Source organism: Eleginops maclovinus, chromosome 9 (genome assembly GCF_036324505.1).
Source record: "Eleginops maclovinus isolate JMC-PN-2008 ecotype Puerto Natales chromosome 9, JC_Emac_rtc_rv5, whole genome shotgun sequence".
NCBI classification, from domain to species: domain Eukaryota; kingdom Metazoa; phylum Chordata; class Actinopteri; order Perciformes; family Eleginopidae; genus Eleginops; species Eleginops maclovinus.
This window is the reverse complement of record NC_086357.1, coordinates 14,288,069-14,303,880: the sequence shown is the minus strand read 5'-3', so window position 1 is coordinate 14,303,880 and position 15,812 is coordinate 14,288,069. Positions and strand designations below refer to the sequence as shown.

General features: G+C 39.9%; 2 protein-coding genes and 1 long non-coding RNA gene across 4 annotated transcripts in view; 1 reads left to right on the top strand and 2 right to left on the bottom strand.

Annotated features, from left to right (window-relative positions):
* The window catches only part of csnk1g2b (casein kinase 1, gamma 2b), a 29,723-nt gene extending 20,400 nt beyond the window's left edge, over positions 1–9,323 (bottom strand). The window contains 3 exon segments of the mRNA XM_063891091.1: positions 5,599–5,640; positions 5,642–6,381; positions 9,190–9,323. Of these exon segments, the coding sequence (XP_063747161.1) occupies positions 5,599–5,640; positions 5,642–5,827 (228 nt within the window). The 5' untranslated portion in view covers positions 5,828–6,381; positions 9,190–9,323.
* On the top strand, positions 8,156–11,145 carry LOC134869457 (uncharacterized). Its single transcript, XR_010166421.1, has 3 exons — positions 8,156–8,449; positions 9,557–9,619; positions 10,413–11,145. It is a non-coding gene; the product is annotated as an uncharacterized LOC134869457 (long non-coding RNA).
* Positions 11,146–12,264: 1,119 nt separating this feature from the next.
* Positions 12,265–15,390, bottom strand: zgc:101100 (uncharacterized protein LOC445169 homolog). 2 transcript variants are annotated; one of them, XM_063892306.1, is made up of 4 exons: positions 15,236–15,390; positions 14,488–14,666; positions 13,723–13,898; positions 12,265–13,017 (listed from the first exon to the last, which is right to left on the bottom strand). In XM_063892306.1, exons 2-4 carry the CDS (start codon positions 14,657–14,659, stop codon positions 12,514–12,516), a joined length of 852 nt encoding a protein of 283 aa, XP_063748376.1. In that variant the 5' UTR covers positions 14,660–14,666; positions 15,236–15,390; the 3' UTR covers positions 12,265–12,513. The 2 variants fall into 2 exon arrangements, with proteins under 2 accessions (XP_063748376.1, XP_063748377.1); XM_063892307.1 differs by having other exon boundaries at positions 14,488–14,627; positions 15,236–15,363.
* Positions 15,391–15,812: the final 422 nt, after the last annotated feature.

Below are 15,812 nucleotides of genomic sequence, written 5' to 3'. Positions count from 1 at the left end.
TCAGAGGAAGGCAAACAAAGCTTATAATGTTGCCAGGGATCTACAAAGTCGGGGGAAGTTCCACTCAAGTGAACCCAAGAGGCAAGTCTCCTTTGTCATTTAACGGAGGAGTGAGGCGTGGTATAAGTACAATGAATTGTATTGTATTGTATACTTCCTCATTTGTTTAACTTTGAGCCTATACTCAATATAAAAAGGTTTTCTATTGACCTAACACAACAGTAGCTTCCCATCTCTCATGGTGTGCACTACAGATCCTGTCAGACAAATCCCATTCAGATTTTTTTATCCTAACCTCAAACTTTGCCTTTTTGTCTTGCTAAGCAAACTTTTAAAAATAGAGATGTGGTCAATTTGGCTTCAGCTCTTTTCAAATTACCGTCATCTGATTCTGGTTGGGTTATTTTGGTTTCCTACTTTAATTATGATGCTTTAAAGAAAGCTAAGACAGGAAAGTGCAGTGTAAACTCATAGCAGTCATACCATAATCACAATGAAGAAGTTGTGAGAAACTTGGTTAACTATTGCTATAGCCTTGAACATATCATTTAGTAAACGCAAGAATACAGTTTGAGCGTACCTTGAAAAAAACTCTTAAATGGGAAATGTGATGTGCTATGCTAGGAACAACGACACACACTCACACGGTACAATTACATAGAACACAATGCTGACACACACCCTACACCATATTCAAACCTATGTTTTTGTACGGTCACACTTTTCACACTGTAACCTGTTGCTACTCTGAAGTCAGCATGTATACACACTCCAGTAAAGGTTTATGACTGATACTAAATCAGCCTTAAAGCAACAATGTGTCTGTGTAAATGTACTGTGTTGCTGCAAGCTACTGGTTCATTAGAGGATTAGCTAGTTGAATGAGGGTAGGCTTTTAGATGCTGTTGACATCCAACGATTTATTCATACAGGCCTGCCTGGCCTGCTCTCTGGAGAGCCTGGGCAGGGAAGGGAAGAACTTAAATCGTCAAAATGTCACTTTAATTCCAGCCAAACATGCTGATAGAGCTTTTGTGCCTTCACAGTTCTTTGACAACTGCCTCATGGCGAGCTGGTGTAAGCTGCTGAGCTAGTCTGCAACAGGAGTTGCTTATCATGCTTCAGTGGGCGGCAGACAGGAGACAGAAGAACAACACCTCAGATTTCCTGCAGAGTATCACGACTGACCAGCACAGAGAAGCACCTTTACTTGCATAAAAACACCTTACTCCTGTGCCTCTGCATCACTGACTTTCCACCCTTCACTATACATACAGTACAAGTAAATGCCATTCAGTTTGTAGGTCCTATTTGGAAGCAATACACAACTTTTTATAAAATACTTAAGGCATCTTTCATTTTTATTGCATTTACTTTGAAGCAGAATCTCACTACAAGCTGAACAACACAAAGTGTTTGACATATTGCATTAAAGAAAGGTCATGTTTTAAATGATAACATGTTATTTGCTTACACATCCGGCAAACACACAGATATAAGCATTCATTTGGAGTCAGGAATCTGGCCGCATTGGAAACCCAATATTTTGTCTCTATTGCAGTCTTTTTGCCATGGCTTTTTCTTTGAGTTAGAAACAACCAAATGTGTTGCCAAGATGAAAACAACATCGGTGAAAGAGTACACTTTCAGATGAAAACCAAACACTCATAGAACTGAAGGGAACTGCAGAGTCAGGCGATTATTGTCTGAGGATGTATCAATACGGGTGAAGCCTCTCCTTTTACAAACTTTCATTTAACCTGATGCAGCTATAAAAATATCACTTAGTGCAGCTTTAAGGAGTGAAACTGAGATTCTGGTTACTTATGGGTTATTCACAAAAAACCTAGCTAGCCAATAAATTGGCCAACTTACGTGACGCACTTTTTATTTTCCGAGATAACACCCTTAGCAGTCTTGTTTTTCTAAACAGAACTAACAGTCTCGTATCCTATTGAATACCAGGAAACAGAAAGGTGATGTTTATCTAGGTTAATGTCTTTACCAGTCAGATAACTGCCAGCAGTTTAATTTTGTGTTTTGGCCAACTCATGGAATTAACCTTAATTAGCTCCATCTGATAAAGTCCACAGGCAACACTTTAGCCTAAGCCATTAAGTTCACAGACTTAAATTAAGAAGCACTGAAGACCAATGTATATTTTGGAGGGGGGCCATTTCATAATGAAGTGCAAAAATCATCTGTGCTTTGAACAAGCAGGCCCAACCTAGGGTCAAACACTGTACAATGTGCATGGCTGGAACACAATGCACAGTAAGTCTCTGTGTTTACTGCGTTGTCTCCCTACATGGTGTCTCCAATATCAGCCCCCTCTCTCTGAGCTATGAGAAGTGCGCTGTGCCGTACAATAAGTCCCAACACTAGCAGTCCCTTATTACACTGCTCATGCGTTGGGCAGATATTACAGCCACTTGTCATTGTCAAAAGTGTTTGTCACCACAGAAAGGCCTCCAACTGTTTTATTACTGATAATACCTCAGGGGCACCTACTATCTGTCAATAGATGACCAAACACATGAAAAGTTACTATAATAAATTACGAGTTGATTTGCAAAGTAGACTGGTAGAAATGTCAGTGAACAAACATTGGCCAAAAGAATGGATTACGTAGGTGTGGGCAGTGCAGGTGTCCTGCACCCAGGCGAGACACAATGTTGGGGTCAGATGGGCGTGATGACCTCGATAAAAGAAATCCCCCTCAAGTCAAGATAATGGCAGAGAGAGAAACACTCCAAGTCAAATACAAAATATTATAACCCATTTTAAGATGGTTACTTTCTTAGTGGACAGTTATGTCACCATGCCAGGGGAGTGTATCGATGGTGTCCGTTTACCCTTTAAACGGGCTGATGGGTGCTAGTTTTTACAGTAGGCCTCGACAGCCAGCAGGCATTACATGCTGCTGTTACTTTAAGGCACTGGGATCTCCCCTTGGGAGTGAAGCCGGCAGTGTACTTACAGCAGTGGCTATATGGTCCTGCCTCCATCACACAAGCGTTTGTCAGTGTGAGAAAGCATCCAGCTGAACCAAAGACTGAACCACTGTGTGTGTCGACAAGGCCCACTAACAAAGACGACCTTTCAGCACTCAGCAGTTTCCCCCTTCTCTCTTGATTTTTGCAGCCGCATTCACAGCAGATCCAGATCCACTGACAGAGAATCTTGTGCACACTGGCCTGCCATACATCTCTGCTATCACGTGGTGGAGCAGGGTGACACTGGCATTCACCTTTGTCCCAGGTGCATGCAGGCACCACCCACATGCCCGACTCTGCAAGTTAGTACACTCAGCACATTAAGGCACCAGGTCAACACTGAATAATCACTATGGGCTGTCCTGCAGGGGCAGGCAACTACAATTTATTATGCTGCATCAAAAAGAGATTAAACTAGTTTAAACCTGCCAGATCACAAATCACACTATCTATCTAAACAAAGCTTCCTTATTGGTTTCCTGGTAGATCAACAACACTTTATCCGACCACTCACAGCAATAATTCACATACTTCCTTAGAGGCTCATTGGGGCCAAAAGTTGATTAGTTAAGAAATCTCCTTAATTTGAATGAGTACGGAAGAAATAGAAGGAGTGTATTATATAATAAGTGATAAGTAAACAAAAATGAATGAAGTAACCACTCACCAAAAGTAACGAACAGGATCCAGCTTGACAAATGTAAGAATTTCTCTTTCAAATAAAACTTTGAAATAAAATGTATTCATAAAATGTAATAAATAATCAACAAATTAATGATGATTAAACTATTTTTGTATTAAGCCCTATGCAATATTACCTTTCTTATCCATTCAACATTAGTAGCTCTGTAAAGCACACTTTATAAAAAAACATGTGCACAGTGCATATTCATTGCCAAAAATAGTTTTAGATTATATCTTTAAGTGAGCAGCTCCCACTAAAGTGACAAAGACAACAGCTAAACTCATGTTGAGCATGTGTTAGCAAGTGCTCATAGATACAAGGGCTGTTATTTGTGTACGTCCATAAGAAGAGCTCAGAAACACCCTCGAACAAAACACAAGCCCTTAGCCCTACTGGACAGGCAGCAACATCCACTGGGTTACCCTGGGGAGCTGTCAGAGACAGAAACTGTGTGAGAGTATGAGTTAGTCCGAGAATTGACGAGGGAGAAGCTCCATGATAGGCATAAAAACAGTGTTTCAAGGGTGGAAAACTACTTTAACAATAAGAGGCCAATTTTTTTTGTTTGTGTTGGATCTGTAAGCCTCAAAGAGAAAGCTATTGTGGAGAGCAATTAGAGTCATCATTGAAGAAAAACAATCATTATACAAACAAAACATGAATCACCATCTAAAATGAGTCTTCAAAATCGTATATAAACCCAGAAGACTCACTATTGGCCGGGCGATGTCGTGCTTTTTTAAACCATTAGCACACTACTTCCTCCGACCAATATACACACTGATAAAGACATGATGATACATGCTGGGTCCAGAAGATCTATGGAGGAGTGTTATTGCCCCAATGCCAGATCCAGATATAGCTGGACACCATGGGGTTAAAAATACCCAAACAGATGGGAGGGTTCACAGGCATGGGGGTCAGCCAGCACAACTACAGATTTCAAAGGAGAGGAGAACTGCAATTACAGCTGTTTGCTAACCTCTGCCTTCTACGTGGTTAGCAAAGCCTTCAGTGGATGCCCGTTCAGAGATAATGACCTCGCTGGAGATACGATGTGGTGGAGATGATGCCAAGCCCACACAACAGCTCCAGTAGGACTACTTAACTGGAGTTTGAGTTAGGCCTTGCTTACATCAAGACATTGCCAGAGAGAGGAAAAAAAACTGCCAGTGATCAAACTGCCAGCTACTACAAGTGGCAACACATTTACAGCAGGGAAAAGATGCGAAGAGGAAAGTTGATGCAAAGGAAATGGCTGAGCAGTCACCTGCTGGCCTAGAATCCAAAAAACACACAGGCCCTGACATTTCATGTGGTTTCTCACAGCCTGTTTAAATGCTTTGTAAAACAGTGGCTTTCAAAAAAAAGGGGGTTCATGCTGACTCAAAACAAAACACACAGTAAATTATTGATTGCACATGGGGCCTGATGTGAGCTTAGTAGAAGGAGAGCTTGTACAAGAATTAAAATCAACTCCTCTGACTGAGCGAAATGTAGTATATGTAGATTAGAATTTTAAAATGTTTTTTTTATTTCAGTTTGCCCTATTTAACATACTGCTATAGTCAAGGTTTAAGATATTATTTAGTCCAGTCTTCTTCATCTCTTGGATAAACACAAGCAGAGAATGGTTGACTCATTAACAGCACATGGGGTCTAGCTGGGAGGAGATGTTCTTTATACTTCCTGTGTCTGGCTCTCTTAGGTCAAAGAGTCAACTGCATAGGAGTCTGCTCCACATTTAAAATGAACTTTTGACTGCTAGAAAATAAAAATAAAAAAGGCAAGTAGGAGTCTTTACTACAGGATGAAGACTGACATTGGAGATATACCAGAACAATTCTGTGGTGCATACATGGAAGATAGAGCTCATAGATATTTCTGTTGGTTCACCAACCCTGAGGATGCACTTACCAATTTGATGGCGACATATTCGTTAGTATAGAGATTTTTTCCCCAACCGCAGCTCTCCAAAGTTCCCGCAGCCAATTTTTTTACCCACGCGGAAGTTTGGGCCAACCATAAGAACTCCAGAATTGGTCCCTGAACTTCGGCCCCCATGTCCAGTCCTGCTACCTGCTGTCTTAGACATCTTTTTCCCTTCCTCTGTCTCTCCCTTGCCCCCTCTCTTTTCAAAATCCATAAGCTTGTGATACCCTGGCCTCTCCACGGTTATTCTCCAGCCATGCAAACCATAGAAACTCCAATGACAACGACAGAAAACGCTTTAGGGAGGTGGAGGGAGACAAACTCTCACAGGACAGAGGAAAGGTGTCGCTGTTAAAATTTGCAATGATTCAGAAGACACCGTGCCACACGTGTCTATCAGTCGGGTCTCCCGCTTCCCTTTTTTCTTTGTGTTCCTAGTTTAGCAGAGGGGCTTCGTCCTTGTGTGTTTCTCCAGCTCCAGTCTCAGAGTAGCATGTCCCTGCCTGAAGAATAGGCAGGTTCTCCTAGGATGTGCCCACAGACGCACATACAATACTAGTCATAAAAAAGCACTCCGAATCCCAGCTACTGCATCCACAAGGCCACTTGGGAACATCTTCTAGAGTGCCTCATTCCTTCTGGTCAGCCTTCAGTGACACAATGGACGCTCTCCATGATGCAGGGCCACAGCAGACAAGGCAACCCTGAGGCAGAGAAATCAGCGGCAAGAAAGACCGGTAACTGTTGGGTCTGATGATAGCTGGATATCTGAAAAATCAAAAACAAAGAGATATCAGTCAGTATTCTGTATAGCCTGCAACTACAAAAAGGATCATCAAATAAACTCCTTCATTACAATATATTTTTTCTATTAATTGACTTAAAAGAAACTCTTTCCTGTAGCTAAACCATCAGCTCTTATACGTCTGGCCATGTGGAGATTAACAATATTTAAAATAAAACTTTAACCTTTTGCTTGAAGATCAATGCATGTCTACTGTGGCTGTTCCTTTCTACAGCTGAAATGAGATCTTGCTTCAGACCGGCACAAGGCTAATTCAATAAGGCAATCAATAGGAGCGGACATATTCCACAGTGGACCTCAGGTATGAGAGGAAAACACATGAGTTTTCGATTCAACTCAATTTTTGATCGCCCAACTCACAGAGCCTAACATGGATTCTGTAGATAGCAAAGGGAAATTATTGTAAGCACAATCCTCAAAAGCTTTTGCAAAGATCCAAAATGTTTTACTTGCTAAAAAAAATAAAAGGTAAAGGAAGTATCAGGATATGACTCTAAGCCATACTGTAGGAGCAATGCAGGGTACAAACAAAAGCAATCAAAGCATGATTTCAGTTTTCATTAGCAGTGTAACTTGACCTTCTCTCTGCAGCTTTTCCCTAACAATCACATGCAGACAGCTCTGTCCGGAGCTGCTCTCCTAACTCCCCTATGTCCATGGTCGTTTGGTGGTGATGAACAGAGCAGGTAATGCAAGCACTAGTACTGGGCAGCTACTCTTTCTTATGGAAAGGCACTTACACGGATCAATGACTGCTGTAATGCCTCATCTCATCATAACATTTTCATCATTGGGAAGCATATTATTGGAAGGCTTTGGATACAGTCAGGGCTACAGTTAGCAATGCTGTAACTGAATGACTCAGAACTGATATAGCCAACACAGGTCAAACCTACAGTATGATGAGATGATTGCAAGTTGGCACTTTTCAACAGAAACAAAACTACATAAATAAAAAAAGGTACTCAAGTCTGACGTTTAAGTGAACACAGGCAGGAGTACAAAAGATCATTTCACACGCTGCATACAAAACATTCTACCATTTGTCAGCCACTTCTGACATGTATATAAATACTGAGTCAGTTGTTCCAGACAGTAGAACAATTTAACATATCCATATATAACCCTAATCCCTGCCTTAATTTAGGATTTACTCTTAAAGAAAAATGCTTCTAAATATAAGAAAAACCTATTCGACATGGTGGCAGGTGTCCTATTTTTACCCCGCCACAGCCAACATTTCCCCTTTATTTGGCAGGTGGCAGGATCATTCCCTAGGTGCGAGTTAATAAACAATGACACAACGATTAAAAATACACTGAAACGTTGAGTATGTCTGTACTCTCTCACTACTGCAGTCAGCACCCCTGATAAAAAAACAAAACATTTATAAACCAAGTTTGAAGTCAATCATTACACTGTCATGTCTTCCTTGAAGCATGACATATGGCGATACTTACTGTAGGAAATGGGAAGAAACTAGCCTACCTGGTCACAAGATTTGGAAGTAGAATGAATGAGGTGGGGAACAGCAAAGACAAATGATCACAACAACTGTGCAATAAGATAATGACCTAATGTGTCAGGGTGACCCAAAAAATAATGCAATTCTTTTAAAAACAAGGAGGATAAGGTTTAAATACAAGAAAGAATAGTGATAGCCCTTGAAAAAAAGTTAGAATTTCTCAGTCTCAGTTTAGAAATGTTAGCCAATTTAGCCAACAAAGTATCTGGCTAATTTCAGGAAGTTGGATATTGTTTTTCATGTCAGCTGTTTGATATAGATACAATGTTATTTAAAACATAGTGAGATGTTTTAAATTCTTAGTTTTGGGGTGTCACACCAACTAACTGAGAGAAAACCTGTGAATAATGCCTCACCAAACGAGATCGGTTCTTTTCTCACATTATCTTGCAATAACGTTGTAGTCGATGCAGTTAGCTAGTAATAAAACGACACAAGACGAATTCAAACGTTATAGATATAGATCCAACAACCATCAGAGCTCTTATTGACAATAAACAGTCGTGGTGAGTACATTTTCATTTCCGTGGTACAGAAGATCTGCCCTTTGAGCTTAAATTAAGCTACTAGTAGCTAACCAAATAACGTCGGGTTTGGCAGCTGTCATTTTGCGCGTAACGTCAGTTTCAAGTGTTTAAATACAGCAATGTTCTCACTAAAGCCTTAGATTACTCTTCCATTGTGAGATAAGATCTTTAAAAAACGAGTTCACATCTAATGCGTGTGTTGAGAAGGGTTAAGTTAAAATAGCCATTTCGGCGGACAAGGCCAGATACTCTTAAATTAGCCAACTGCAGTTAGCTTGATATCGTTCAGTCGCTTGCTTCCGTTGAAACGTATACTTGTGGTAGCTAAATAAAACAACACTATCGGCACATTCACCTAAAATAGACCTTTATTCTATCGTTGACGCTTAATCGAAATGTCACATTAGCAGTGATAAGCTAACCGAGCTAGCATCTACCACAAACACCGTTCTTCTTGGCCCAACGCCTTATAAAAAACGATGTGCCCTCGGCTAATCTGTTAACAACACATTGCCTTTTAAAATACAAACTAACTAACCGTAAGCGTACTGGTGCAAAGGGAACAAGTCGAAGCAGGAACGGTCATAAAATATTCATTGATTGACATTCGCTTTGCTACATTAACATGGTCAGTTAGTAAACGCTTAATAACTGAGAAATAACAACGTCGCAACTACTTAATGTCACAGATTGTATGATAAAAGGGTTAGTTGTTTCACCTGAGTATTGGTGTTTTTGATTCAGCTCCCAGCTGTAGGCATTAACCTGACCACTGCCTGCCGGGCAACTCCTTAATCCAGAACAACCGACTGCACACCATCGGCAGCCCGGATCTCTTACCGTTTAGCTTACTAGCTAGCCATTTAGCAAGCTAGCCACTGAAACATTAGCAAGAACGCTAACGAACGGCGGGACGGTGTCTTCAATAAACAACAACACATTTCTGTCGCTAAAGGAAAGCGTTTTACCTGTAAATGTCAGCTACCAGAAGGCATTCGAAGTCATGGTTCTTCGTATGTGGTTGTCTTTTTCATTTCGTTTCTGTTGCCTCTCAAGTTGCTATGATTTTGCTGTTGTCTCTTTAAGCCTCCCTCAGCTGCCCGATACCCAGGCACAACGTCACGCCGGCTCACAGCTCACACCACCACGGTACGTTGAAAAACTGACGCAACTGGTTTGGTGAATAAAGCAAAACATCAGGCGTGTGTAGCTCATTGATTAGCTGCTGTGAGCTGGTCCATTTGCTGGACACATTTACACTCTTTATAGAACTTCAACTCACCCACTCTTCAGATTTTGTGATTGTACTTTTACTTCACTACATGTATGTAGTACCTTTAGTGACATTGCAGATATAGATTAATGATAAACAATATGATCAATTTATAGTTACTGAGGTTACACCTGGATTAAATTCACATGCTACACAGCAGAAAATAAAGCAATTAAAATGATTTACCAGCTTGATAAACACAACAATTCATCAATAAGTATAACCAAAATATATAATATAGAATTTTGAAATGGGCCAATCTGCATAATGAGTACTTTCACTCTTGGTACTTTAAGTATAGATGCCAATACTATTAGTACTATTTGTATTTCACTTGAGTAATATTTTGAATAAATTGCTTTTACTTGGTACAGAGTATTGTTACATATTGGTATTTCTATTTTTACCTAAGTACAATATTTGAGTACTTCTTCTACGTGCTACTATGACTAAAATAATGGATTTTTGTTCTGCGTATAATCCTCGTCAAACATGTTTTTGCAACAGGTGTATTAAAACTTTGACCAGTGGTTGAAGGGCTGGAAGATTTACTTATATCTTGTATTTAAAGTGCCAATACTACAGTGTAGAAATAAAATGTTGCATGTAAAAGTTATCCATTCATTTGTTTAACTATAAAGGTAACCTATTATACTGTTTGTCCAGCAGTGGCTCAGTCAGTAGGGGCTTGGACTGGGAACCGTAGGGTCGCCGGTTCAAGTCCCCAACAGACTTGAAATATGGAAAGTGGACTGCTACTTGGAGAGGTCCCAGTTCACCTCCTAGGCCCTGCTGTGGTGCCCTTGAGCAAGGCACCGGACACCTCCAATCCCCCCTCCCCATTGCTCCCCGGGCGCTGCACGATAGCTGCCCACTGCTCCTAGTACTAGGATGGGTTAAATGCAGAGGACTAATTTCACTGTGTGTGCTCTGCTGTGTGCATGTATGTGACTAATAAAGAGGATTTCATCCTCCGATTCTATCTTCTATCTCTATCAATCATATGTTGTAGGTCTCAGATATATGCAAAACATGTCTCTGAAGTGTTTGGCTCGAAATACCTTAACAGATCATGCATTTTAGTATGACAAATAACTGCCAGCCCCTCTGCAAGATATTTGGTTTTAAAAAACACAATGGTTCTCTAGGAGGAAATTCAGGTGATAAGGGGTTACCTTGGTTGGTTATTGGCTAGTGGTTGCACAACCAAAAAAACATTGTGACATCACACTGTGGCCAAAATCTGATCAGCCCATTTTCATACAGGTTTTTATATAGATGGATCAGGAAAAAAAGAAAGAAAATCTATTTAAAAAGAAGGGACACATTTGTACGTATAAAAGTCATGAAAAAGTGGATTTTGCACTATAGGTGACCTCAAGAATAAAAGTTAAGGATTAACATCAAGATAAATGTAAAGTACCACAAGTAAATGTAGCATATCCGCTTAACTTGGCAATCCAGAATAATGTTTATAATAACAATACTTTAATGTTGTAACTTGTAAAGGTTTGGATCATTGTAACTTCTGGTAATAAAGTTTAATCTGAATCTATAAAGTTATATTTTGGTTGTTGATTTCATTATGTTATCCGCAAAATAACTCATACCTACAGTGAATGAAGCGAAGTAAAAGGGTACATTTGCCTCTGAATTGTAGTATAGTAATATAAGTCGTATGAAATTAAAATAATCATGTGAAATACAAGTTAAATTGTATTTATGTAAATTGCTTGATTTAACTCTAAGTAAATACTTAATTCTGTTACTTCTGCTATAATTTCATTTAGTTCCTACTTTGTCATATTTTTAATCCCTTTTTTTGTATAACTGCAAATAATGTCATATTGGCAGAGGACCCACATCTGGAATTCTGATGCTTAATTTTAACCAGATTCATTCAACAACTATTACTTTGTTTTTCCTTTCTATCAATTCAACAAACAGAGGATGTGCAGACTGGAGATCTCACCCTTACAACAGTTTGACAAAACCACATTTAGAGCTCAAATTATTTAAGTCTGCAACATTGTCGAAATCATTTAAATGTTTAATTCATCTTTTCAGCAGAATGCTTGTCAAATGGTAATATTTGCTGCTTTATTTGTAAATTGAAAACTGAGTTGGGCTATTCATCAAACTTAATGTAAAATGTGACTATATGAATCAGTCCTTGTTGTCAGTGCTTAAAAGTTAAAACGTTTCTTTATATCCGCAATAAGATCAGGTATCGGATTTATGCTTTGCAATGTGGTTCAAATCAAAATGTTGATACAAATTGCAGTCTAGTAAATGTGTATTAAAATATGTTAATTTTGTAAAACCCATCATTATGTCAGTGCTGCTAAAACAAAAATGAACCCCCAGAGAATTAAGGTACAAATAACTTTATTTCACATTTGTATGATGCTGTGTCTAATTACAATAAGGAGCTTTTCTGAAATGCTTTTATAAGGATTATAACTGGCAGTGTAACCAGCTAAATAATAACATGACTGGTATCTTTAAATGTGATCTTTATGCTGCTTGTGATGATTAAAGAACAGTTTTGTTGATGCAAATTCACATCACAGTTGATACTGATAAAAGCAGACTTAACTAAGACCTGGAAATAGGTGACTGTATTCCCTTTAAACAGATTCAATAAAACTCTCTAAAAAAAAATAACTATTCTGTCAGGCTTACAGTAACAAGGCAGTAAGTGCTTCTCCACCATGGCTCTCCCCACACAGGAGCAGAGATGTCAGGCTGCAGGTGAACAGGTGTACATTTACAGCCCCAGGTGAGGGTGAGGAGCTTTAGTAGAGCATGCAGTCTGAAGGGATAGGCTACAGTTTTTAGTAACTGAGGGTGGATGGACCCCGAGGGCAGAGCTGTGCTGCTGTAAGATGGGCCAGAACACCGGGGGGAGGGCCAGCTCCGTGGACAGCACTCCTACAAGCGGCTGGTGAGGAGGCTGGCTATAGCACTCCCTGAAGGGGAAGAGTGGAGGGGAGTGAAGGTGGCGGGAGCACCGTGAAATATCAGAGTCTGTAGGAGTGAGAGGCGGACAAACATCCCTGCTTTTATCCACACAAGGAGGAGGAAGACAGCAATGAAGAGCAGGATTGTTTCTGTCAGTGTGTGATGTGGAAGTGTCCTGTTTGTCTCCGGTCCTCGCTTCCTCCTGTCCCATCATGCTGCAGTGTGGTGCCTCCTCCACATTCTGGTCTCTGGAGAGCGGGGAGCACCTGTGACCTTTACGGTACTTTGCCCTCCTGTTCTTGAACCACACCTGGGTGAAAGAGAGTAAAACATCCACGGTAAATGTATTTTTATGGCACACTTAATACAAAAGGCAGTTGTAAAATGCTTTACACCTTTACATGTTAAAAAGAAACAAACTTTAAAAGACTCAAAATGGGAATGTCTAGAAATGTAGAGGCCACCTTGAAGATAAAATCCATGATAACTTTAAAAGGGAGTCAGAAATAACATGGTTTTAATGCTTTTGAGCAACATTTCACAGTTAGCATTCATACCTTTCTTTTTCCACTTTGAAATTGTGAAAGATATTGAAAATGGACTCAAATGGTCTATATTACACCAAATGGCCTATATTAGAATATAATTGTATTACAATTATCGATGCAGTAATGTGTTCATCTCTTTAATGTTACTGCTGGTACATCATCATTTATCACCCAATAACTTGTACTCATAACACGCTTTCTTTGCATACATGTAGTGAATTGCAGTTGCTATTTGAGTAGCAAAAAACAGAATACAAATACCTCAATGTACTTTATGTAAATGTCACAACTACAATTATGTCCAAATATGTTACTGTATCATTCCATAAAATAAGTGTTCATTAATAACATCACAGTTGTTTTTCCCATTAAAGTTACACTTGAATGTCAATATCAAATGGTAAGATTCAAACAAATGTGCATTATGCTGGGGTATAGTCAGGTGTGATGGGGGATCATGCTGTCACCTGAATGCGAGCCTCTGGCAGGTTGATGCAGACAGCCAGTCTCTCCCTCATGCTCACGTCAGGGTACTGTGTCTGCTGGAAGGCTTTCTCCAGAGCCTGCAGCTGCGATACTGTGAAGGCTGTGCGGCTGCGGCGCTGCTTCTGTTGGTTTCCATACCGAGCCTCCAGAATAAGCTCTGGGCAGGACAGAGAGAAACACAAGGTTATTAACAGAATCACTCAGCAGCAAGTCCTCTCCCAAAACACTATAATAGGGAGCATGAAGTGATTTCATATTTTTTGTCCACAATTGTATGTTGTTTTTCTTTGAAATCAGGGCAGTAGAACTTTGACATTATTTGAAAAATGTAATGAAAGTCGCTTATTTTGTAGGTTGACATAAAAGATAAACCCAATGTAGGCTGGACATTAGTTTGGATGGATTCTAACAATGAACAGTGGTGGAAGAAGATTTACATTTATGTGTTCATCATCTTAATTTTGCAGGTTAAGGTTTGAATTACTCTTTTCTTTCATATTACGTCTTTTAAAATCATATTTCGTGTTATTATGCAAAAATGGTCAAGTAAGTCCTCAATTAAATATAATGAATAAAAAAGGATAATATGTACATGTAATGTATGCATTTAATTATCAATTCTACCACAACCCTTTATCAACACATCACTTTGTATTAATTAGTTTCATATGTTGTATATTACAACAAAATTCTAGGCAAGAGAAAAACATTTTTAAACTGTAAACTAACATTTTAGGAAGGCCCACCTGCCAGTCTCTCGGCCACAGATAGGGTGTGTACTGCGGGGCTCGCGGCAGAGTACATGCGGTACTGCTCCGCCATCTGGTGGCGCAGGTCGAACAGCATGGAGTTCACTCCGTGGAAGGGAAACACACCACCACCGCTGCTGGACGTCCCGCAGAAATTCAAGGGGTTCATTTCAAATCTAAAGAACAGGAATACTTATTTTACCGACTGAAGGGTTCGTCAGCATTATAATAAGCGGAAGAAGGCCTGCTCACGAAGTCATTAAAACGTTTGAAATACAATAGCTATCGGCTAAATGTAGGCTATGGGAGCATTGACTGTAAAATTATAAAAGGAAGAAAATAAGATAGAGTTATTGTTAGAGGAGCCAACTTAAAGTTCAGTGCACCCTAAAATATAATTGTTAACTATTTTTGATCTTCCTTCACTTTTCTTTTGTGGCTGTTGGTGTGATTTGGTCAAATTCGAGATTCCAAATGAAGTAAAACATGTACCGTAATTATTAGGATATTTCTTACGGATTTGCTCTTTGACAAGATCAGCCAATTTGACACATATTTTAGAAGCTATATGAGGAGAGGAGGCATTTAGAATCCACATATTTCAGCTTCCGCATATAATAGCTTAAAATCGGTTACATTTGACATCATGCATTTGAGACCTTCTTTCAAATATATTTTTTAATTAGAACACATATTAGAAACGCTTTCTTATCCGCGTATGTTTGTTATTGCCAGGGCTGTTTACCTGAGCTCGGACGGTGCAGGTGCGCTTTGACGCACAGAGGTCCGGACCGGTGAGCTGTGTAGTCCAGTTTCTCCTAGTCCAGTTTGGGCCTTAAATCCTCACACAGAAGCGCTCTTTGTCGTGGTACGGATCTATTTCTCCGAAACCATTCTCACCCACCACTATTTAAGACGCATTTACCCAGGCTCCCCTCAGCCATTAGCCAATAGAAAGAAAGGTATTAGCCGGGATTATGTGGGATGAGGGAAAAGAGGGGGGTTGCAAGGAGCTCAAGTTTTTGAAACTATTGAACTTGAGAGATTAATGCAAGGATCCCCCTATAAGCGAGCGTTTCATTCCCTCCCGTTAAAACAATTAAAACAATGTGGTAGGCTAATCTCTGAGGCAGGACAGATTAAAATAACAGCCTTTGATTGTGCTCTGCTTCTCAGCCCCTTTCTCTCAGGCCGCTGCCTTTGACAGTCTCCCCTCAGTGGGGGTTTCTCTGAGGGTTTATTTAGCTAACAGGCACCATATTTTGCCCATAAACTGTCACCATGTGAAGTTAATCTCAACCTCCTCAATGAGAACTATTTCT